The 8,985-nt window shown below is 43.9% G+C and overlaps 1 protein-coding gene across 1 annotated transcript; it reads right to left on the bottom strand.

Moving 5' to 3' along the window:
• Positions 1-165: 165 nt before the first annotated feature.
• LOC139408609 (MAM domain-containing protein 2-like) lies at positions 166-8,698 on the bottom strand. Its single transcript, XM_071152692.1, has 14 exons — positions 8,439-8,698; positions 8,222-8,332; positions 6,755-7,050; positions 6,122-6,206; positions 5,584-5,718; positions 4,935-5,218; positions 4,683-4,776; positions 4,363-4,509; positions 3,851-4,116; positions 1,571-1,667; positions 1,313-1,468; positions 948-1,201; positions 691-775; positions 166-579 (listed from the first exon to the last, which is right to left on the bottom strand). The coding sequence occupies exons 1-14, from the start codon at positions 8,467-8,469 to the stop codon at positions 527-529; spliced, it is 2,094 nt and encodes a 697-aa protein (XP_071008793.1). The 5' UTR covers positions 8,470-8,698; the 3' UTR covers positions 166-526.
• Positions 8,699-8,985: the final 287 nt, after the last annotated feature.

Below are 8,985 nucleotides of genomic sequence, written 5' to 3'. Positions count from 1 at the left end.
TATCTAGTGTTGTCTCTTTTGTCATGATGTGTGTTTTGTCCTATATTTATATTTTATTTAAAAAAATGTTTATCCTAGCCCCTGTCCTTTTGCCTTTTGGTAGGCCATCATTGTAATACCGAATGTGTTCTTAACTGACTTGCCTAACTGACAAGGACACACATGTTGAATAAGCATCCCTCTTTATTTCAGCATTAATCTAATGCATATTATTTTGAATACAACACAGCCTCTATTACCTGGAAAATGTTGACTGACTACTACCAATTTCTCTACAAAGAGCAAGTAGGGTCAGGTGTGACTGATAATTAAAAACGTGTACAGTGATATAATTTGATTGGTTGTAAATGCAGAATCTCTTTTACTCAATTCGAGGCATTTTTTGTATGACCTCAATATGTGCAAAACGATTCAGTGCCATTAGTACAGTTGCAAAAATAAAATGTTTGTGTACATTTTTGTCCGTATGTGCAACATAGTATTGATGCATGCATCTTATTCAGCACTCTTCCTGTCCTCTGCTCCTTCACTCAATGTCATTTGAGTTTCCTGGGGAATGGGTCATTTTGACTTCAATATCTGTGGATGAAAAATAAAATGAGCCATGAGTTAAAATATTGCACAAAGCAAAACAATTCAACACAATCCTTGTTTGTAGAGGTTGTATAACATTAATCGGGCAACAGAAACCTGGGCATGGTCCACTTTCAAACACAATGTCATCGATGGCTATGTCACTCCTTATTGAGGAACCCCTGATGGCCTCAAAAACAACCTAGAACAATAGGAGAAAAAGGACAACAAATGTAATGCTCAGTAAAGAAAGTATTTAGCCTGAGCACATGTGAATAAGACTGGGTGCTTTAATTCTTCAAATCGTTGCCTGAATATATTGTTGTAATTTGGGGGTGGTGTGTAGTGGAGAAGTGACGTTTTTCACCACTTGCCTGATGCTGTTGGTCACTCTGGTATTCCACAGTTGCTTTCAGCCAGGTGATGCTCTGCTCTCCAGTGTGTTTCCATAGCAACACATCCTTTCCATCCTGTCTCAGATGGATGCTAAGCTCACCTGTGCCTGAGCCGTACATCTGGTAGAAGAAACGTAGGCACTGAGGACCACTGGACCCCCTCAGAGGACTGGAGAGTAACCGGGCATTCTGGCCAGGCAGCATGTTAGATGCCTCAATGTGCATGTAGTACCCTAACAGAGTTTCACAGGGTCAAATTCCAACTATCACAGTATAACATGGAAACAGACTACAATGTCACAATTACTCTTTTTAAGGAATGTTATAGGGCATTGGATACTCACCGACTCCTGTGGTGTGATCCCCCTTCGGCCCGGTGTAGGAGGTAGGGGTAGGCCCTCTCACCAGTACCCAGTCACCCTTATCATCCTCCTTGTCTTGAATATACCCACAGTGACCCATCTCAAAGTTACAATGCCCAGGGACAGACAGGAGTAAACCTGCAGATGGACACCCAAAATGACTCTCAAGGGACAATGTGTTTATCATAGAGACACTATAACTCCCAGAGATCCTGTGGGCATCAGTGAGGATGAAGTTACCTGCTGTAAGATCACAGTCCCCGAGGCTCACACTGATGTCATCCAGAGCAACTGAACCACAGTCCCAGAAGTTTGTACATGTGCTGACAAACACCACCTGGACAGCAGGAGCAAAGCCTTCAACAACATACATTCTCAGAGGATATAGCTTCTGAAAAAATGTAACTGCATAATGCATTTGCAGACAGACTTACACCTATTTACAGTAATTAACTGTGATAGGGTAATGTTTAGATTTTGAACAAATAATGCTTGTTTTATCAGGGCAAAAGAGTTTACAAAGAAAACCCAGTGAGGAGAATCTCTGACTACTGACTTCGGCATCCTGTTTCATTTTATGTCAAACGTATTAAACCTGGTCGTCTAACTGCTGCTGCTTACAAAGCTGGAGCCAAACCAAAGGACTGAGAATTAAAAAAATATGTCAAAGATATGAGCTATGTAAGGCTGAACAAACTTCAAAGCCCCCAACACAACAGTTTCAGTTACATATAAAACATTATAGGCAGGGCATACACAGGATATCAATTGTGACGAGGAAGGAAAACAACTGACGAACTAAAGAGGGAATTAACCCTCTACTGGGGTTACTTAACCCTCTACTGGGGTTACTTAACCCTCTACTGGGGTTACTTAACCCTCTACTGGGGTTACTTAACCCTCTACAGGGGTTACTTAACCCTCTACTGGGGTTACTTAACCCTCTACTGGGGTTACTTAACCCTCTACAGGGGTTACTTAACCCTCTACTGGGGTTACTTAACCCTCTACTGGGGTTACTTAACCCTCTACAGGGGTTACTTAACCCTCTACTGGGGTTACTTAACCCTCTACTGGGGTTACTTAACCCTCTACTGAGGTTACTTAACCCTCTACAGGGGTTACTTAACCCTCTACTGGGGTTACTTAACCCTCTACTGGGGTTACTTAACCCTCTACTAGGGTTACTTAACCCTCTACTGGGGTTACTTAACCCTCTACTGGGGTTACTTAACCCTCTACAGGGGTTACTTAACCCTCTACTGGGGTTACTTAACCCTCTACTGGGGTTACTTAACCCTCTACTGGGGTTACTTAACCCTCTACAGGGGTTACTTAACCCTCTACTGGGGTTACTTAACCCTCTACTGGGGTTACTTAACCCTCTACAGGGGTTACTTAACCCTCTACTGGGGTTACTTAACCCTCTACTGGGGTTACTTAACCCTCTACAGGGGTTACTTAACCCTCTACTGGGGTTACTTAACCCTCTACTGGGGTTACTTTACCCTCTACAGGGGTTACTTAACCCTCTACTGGGGTTACTTAACCCTCTACTGGGGTTACTTAACCCTCTACAGGGGTTACTTAACCCTCTACTGGGGTTACTTAACCCTCTACTGGGGTTACTTAACCCTCTACAGGGGTTACTTAACCCTCTACTGGGGTTACTTAACCCTCTACTGGGGTTACTTAACCCTCTACTGGGGTTACTTAACCCTCTACAGGGGTTACTTAACCCTCTACTGGGGTTACTTAACCCTCTACTGGGGTTACTTAACCCTCTACAGGGGTTACTTAACCCTCTACTGGGGTTACTTAACCCTCTACTGGGGTTACTTAACCCTCTACTGGGGTTACTTAACCCTCTACTGGGGTTACTTAACCCTCTACAGGGGTTACTTAACCCTCTACTGGGGTTACTTAACCCTCTACTGGGGTTACTTAACCCTCTACTGGGGTTACTTAACCCTCTACTGGGGTTACTTAACCCTCTACAGGGGTTACTTAACCCTCTACTGGGGTTACTTAACCCTCTACTGGGGTTACTTAACCCTCTACTGGGGTTACTTAACCCTCTATGGCACATCATTGCCCTCAGGCATTATTTTGAAATTCATGACAATATGTGATATCATGTCTGCAAAAGTTCCAATGAGATGCAGAAGTTGGTATGATGTATGAATTGGGGCAGGGGCCTTCTTTCAGGAAGCAGAGCGATGTGAGTGCATGGTGTGAGCAATACATTTATTTCATTATTTGGCATGTTTAAATAGAGAGAACTTGACAATAAAAAATATGTCCTTGTGTAGGGACCTCTAAATTAGCATATTTGATAGTTTTTGAACATATACTGATATACTGATATTCACAGGCAATGGACACATGGACATTCTATCAGTGAAAGTAGCCTAATCGAAGAGTTAGGGAGTACCATCTGATAGTGGTGGGGGGGGGGTTATATATTTTTTAAACCAAAATGTGTGCATTAGAGCGTTAATATATTTTAATACATTTTACCTTTGCAGCCTGTGGACTCTGGAAGGTGATGTCCGTTGCTATCCAGACACCTCTGGACTTGTCGTTCTGGGTCCATATCCTGTCCTGTATGATTCCACTCTGACCCTGAAGGTAAACGGTGAGTGCCTGGTCTGTCTGTAGGAATCCACGGAGAGAGTAGTGGAACCTCAGACAGTACTTCATGTTGCCGGGCAGAGGAGGCCCGAGCAGGCGGCTAATATAGCCAGCACGTGGACTCAGCCGAGAGTGAGCTAGAAGAAAGGACCCTGTGGGGAGAGAAAGAACTCTTAATATTGTCTTTGGCAGCTCTGTTTCCTGTCTATCGTTTTGCCATGGAACATTTTCACTTTGCACCAGGCACTGGTCTTTCTGACACTTTAAACGCTTTAGGTTTTTACCGAAGTCAAATTGAATGCATTGCAAATGGTCAGCAGGAGCAGCTAGAGAAACAATCTGTTGTTTACTCATTGCTTCTTGTATCTTTGTGTGATCAACATTGTATAATTTCTGACCTGCCCCTGTTGTGTGGTCCCCAGTCCTGTAGATGTTGGGCTTGACTGACACTCTCTTCCATGGGGATCCTTCCATCTGATCCTGGGTGTAGTGGCAGAAACCCACCTCAAAGTCACAGTTGGCGATGGAGGGATCAAATGTTGGCTCTGTAGCACAGATGGGACACATTAGGACGCTGCAGCCCAATACTCTTTAACATAATGCTTTTCTCCTCTTTTACCTTTCAACTCCATCCATATCAGTCATGAGAGTTAATATAAAGTCAAATGTAAATCTACTGTGTGATGGAAACAGGAGGAGAGAGACCAAACAGACCCACCTGTCTCTGCACTACAGAACTCAGGAGAGAAGGCGATATCATCGAGTGCCACGTGACCCCCTCTGGGGCTGTTGAAGGTGACTTCAAACACCACCTGTAGAGAGCCGGTGTACACATACAATCACACTCATCGAACATCCGCAGATCAGGCAAACACATGAAGAAGTGAACATGCTGCTCACTGTACTCAGTATTCAATCAGAATGTAAATCCAATGTGCACTCCTTGTGAAAACATCTGCACCCCACTGACCTGCAGAGGGAAAGGTGCCTTGATGTCCACCTGCACAGGTATCCACTCCAAGGTGGTAGCAGTCCAGTCATTAAGGCTCTGGTCCTCTGGGTCTGCTCTCCACAGCTCCTGGTACTGGCCTGCCTGGTCCCTGGTGTAGACAGAGAACAGGTTCCCTCGCTCCTCACCCCGCTGGTACTGGAAGCTTAGGCAGCCCGACATGGGCACCGTTGTCATAGCGGACACCAGTTTGGCTACCTCCTGGAATGTCTTGGCGTGCACAGAATCTACATACATGTAGTGACCTGGGAGGGCAATGGCAGCTTTGATTTTCAACTTGAAGCCATTATGGATGATACCAACCAAACTCCCTAGATTCTATTGTCCATTGTACTACAATATTTTGGCATTCTGCTGCCATATGAAAAAATAAAAAATAAATGAACTTAGCAGGAGGCCAGTTGAGTGTCCCCTGCTGAACGTACGAAATGCCCTTGTTCTGTTGAGTGTTAATACTTTATTGAGTTATTTGTTTTGGTTCTTGTTCATTTTGACTGTGTCATTTGCTTGTGGCCTGTGTTGAGCAGTGGTATATTATTTTTGAGTGTTGAGCTGCGATATCTGCTATACATCTACTAGCATTTAAATATGTGAGTTGCTAAGGCTTCACCTGCTCCGTTGTGCGTGTGGACGTAAGGTATGTTGCTCTGAGTGTCCCGGGCAGCTCCTCCTCCCCTGTACCAGTTGACATTGGTGTTCCACTGGTTTCTGTAGCCACAAAGGTGCGACTCCTCGTAGTCACACTCTTGAGACAACAGGACAGTAAACCATTAATACAACGCTTCCCTGTGAGGAAGCGGACCGAGGGGCCTCTCTAATTAAAAACTTATTGTTATATTTTATTATAGTAAATAGAGCAAGTTAAACAGGCAGATGATAAAATGAGTAAAAGAGGAAAGCACATACATTATATATCATTAACATTTCATATACACTAGATAAAATATAAATGTGACTATTGTAATGTTATTGTCACATAATGAACATGTTTTGTTGGATGAAAAGTGATACGGAATCAGTCATTGTGTTGTCATCGTGCACGCGCGTGTGTGTGCATTAATGCGTACCTGTGTGTTTGTGCATGATATCAGTCACTTTCAAAGTCTTACAAATCTCGAGGGTATATGATATGGGTGTGACTCACTGACCTAAGCAGTATCCAGGGTTGATGCGTATCTCAAAGATGGCCACACTACTACCTTTGCTCTCACCAGGTCTGCCGTCAATGGCAATCTGATGGGAAACGGATGTTCAGTAATAGCCCTCAATAGGTAAAGAATGAGGAGGGGATATGGAGGTATTGGACAGTATGTCTGTGCCCCATTATGTTGGGTGGGAATGTACAACATATAGACTATACCACCATAGGCTAATGGTACAGTTCCCAGCTCCCAGGTGAGTGTTGCTAAGGCAGGTCCCCCCAGGCAGGTTGAAGGTCAAGTGCATGGTTAGTTACTGTAATGCTTGTGCCTGACTGCCTGTGTGCAGTGCATGTTTCTATCATCAGTCAGGTTGAGTGCAGCAGGAAGCACCATTAAGATGTCACATGCAATACATAGCAGCAGTTATCAGACCAGACCTGAGATTGAGCAGCAGATACAGTACATGCATGTCATGTACTCATGTTCATGTTTGGACTTATCAATGTTTATCTTTTGGGGGGGTCTTTAGAATATTTTCCAGGCCCCATTCCTCCACCTAAGTATGGCAGTGTTTATATTAGCCCATACATTTTAACAGTGTGTATGTGCCTCCCATGTTCCTGAGGGTGTGTTGTTTACCCTGTACGGCTCGGTGCTGTTCTGGAGGTCAATGCTGGAGATGAGCCAGCTGTCGGAGGCAGTCTGGGTGCTCCACAGGGCCCGGTCGAAGCTCTCGCCCTCTCTGCGCTGTTGGACCTGTAGAAAGCCCGACCCGGAAAGTTGGTACACCAGCCTCAGACAGCTCCAGTCCTCCTGCTCCATGGATGGGCCCAGCAGAACTGCCCTGCCCTCCCCCTCTGACCTCTCCTCTCCCTCTGACCTCTCTTCCTGCCCATCCTGGTCCTCTAGGCCTGGGTCCACTGAGATGAAAGACCCTGAGAACAGAGAAACAGTTTGAATAGAGGTTCTATGAAAAGAGCAAGAGAGGAAGAGAGTATAACAGGACCTACTTAATCCATTGTCATTAGGCTTTTTTTCTAAGGATGCCTAGGGTGACAGTGGCAGGGAAGGATGGATGAAAAAAGGAAGAGAGGAAACAGATGATGAAGAGGAAGGAGGGTGGACGGTCTGCCACAACAGGACACAAGTAATGGACAAAAACAGGAAGAGACACATTCTTCTTACAGTTTAAATATAGTAGTCCCCGTCTTAAGGCAAACATAATGATTACATATAGTAGTTGTCATAAAAAATCAAATCTGCATTATTATGTGTCCTTTGATCATTCTGGGATATAATAGTACTACTAAGTACCAAATCTGAGAGCGTTGAATGCCTAAATCTGTTATTTCACTGTTTCCAGATGTGTGCTGGAAACGCAGTCCAGATGGCTCTCTCTCTCCCCACTTTCTCTCCATCAGAGCAACAACTGCATAAACCACATCAACAAGTACAACAACTAGTACAGCTAGGCCTACCACAGACACCACTACAGACACTACCACAGACACTACCACAGACACTACCACATATACTACTGCAGACACTACTACAGACACCACTACAGACACTACTACAGACACTACTACAGACACTACAACAGGCACTACTACAGACACTACTACAGACACTACCACAGACACTACCACAGACACTACCACATATATTACTGCAGACACCACTACAGACACTACTACAGACACTACTACAGACACTACCACCGACACCACTACAGACACTACTACAGACACTACCACAGACACCACTACAGACACTACTACAGATACTACCACAGACACTACTAGAAACTTAAAATCCTTGTAATAAGCCCTTATCATCTCTGCTGTATAGAAGAGAGGACAGTCTTCTCATGTTTTCAATAAGCAACAAGTTGCCATATATTTCAAGCACTTTAAGGGGGATAACCCACAGGGCACATGCTGGTTGAATCAACGTAGTTTCCATGTAATTTCAATAAAATTTAGTTGAACCAATGTGGAATAGACGTTGAATTGATGTCTGTGTGCAGTGGGAAGCTACTGTATTATAGGCACTTGTCAGTGTTATTAAAGGGGATAGTCTTCAACCTTTTTCAAAGTCTCCTACCATCTTTGTTGAGCGTCCAGCTTAAAAAGTTTGGGTCTGACGTGTATCCACAGGTGCTGGACTCAAAGCTACAGGAGCCTGGCAAATGCTGGATCTGGGCTTGGACTGTGGCTGGAAGAAGAGAGAAGATGGATGAATCATACAGACACTAAAACAAGCACCACTGCATGTATAAAAACATACACATATTCACTGTAGATTTGTTTTCTATACTCACCAAACAGGGTGAAGAGGTAGAATGGAAGCATTGCAGTCTTAAATTAAAAAAAAATCCAAAAACAGGAGACAAGCGGAAGTACCTTCAAACTAATGCACGAGCGATTGTGTGTCCCAACCAAAATCAAAGCCAGCTCGAGGTCCACACTGTCAGTATTTCTCTGTCTGGTCCTGTGTGTCTGTGTCTGTCAATCAATATCAATCTCTCAAGCTCACAAACTGCCAGCACACTGTACAGTCTCAGATAAGAAGACTCTGTCCAGACAGCAGTGCTGTGAGGAGGAGAGAGAGAGGGAGGGAAGGAAGGAGGGAGACTCTGGTAATAATCTGAACCAGACTCTTACAGAGCTCCAGAACTCTCTCTCACTTCCCTCACCTCAGATTCCCCAAGATTTTGTCTTCATTTACATTGTGGGAAGTAGCCTTTGAGGTATACTGCTTTTGTATTTATACTGAACAAAAACATAAATGCAACACTTACAAAGATTTTACTTTTACAATTCATAGAAACAAATCAATCAATTTAAATAAATTCATTAGGCCCTAAT

Source organism: Oncorhynchus clarkii, chromosome 5 (assembly GCF_045791955.1).
Source record: "Oncorhynchus clarkii lewisi isolate Uvic-CL-2024 chromosome 5, UVic_Ocla_1.0, whole genome shotgun sequence".
Lineage (NCBI taxonomy): Eukaryota > Metazoa > Chordata > Actinopteri > Salmoniformes > Salmonidae > Oncorhynchus > Oncorhynchus clarkii.
Note: the sequence above shows the minus strand (reverse complement) of the source record. Positions and strands in the feature narration are given on the sequence as shown.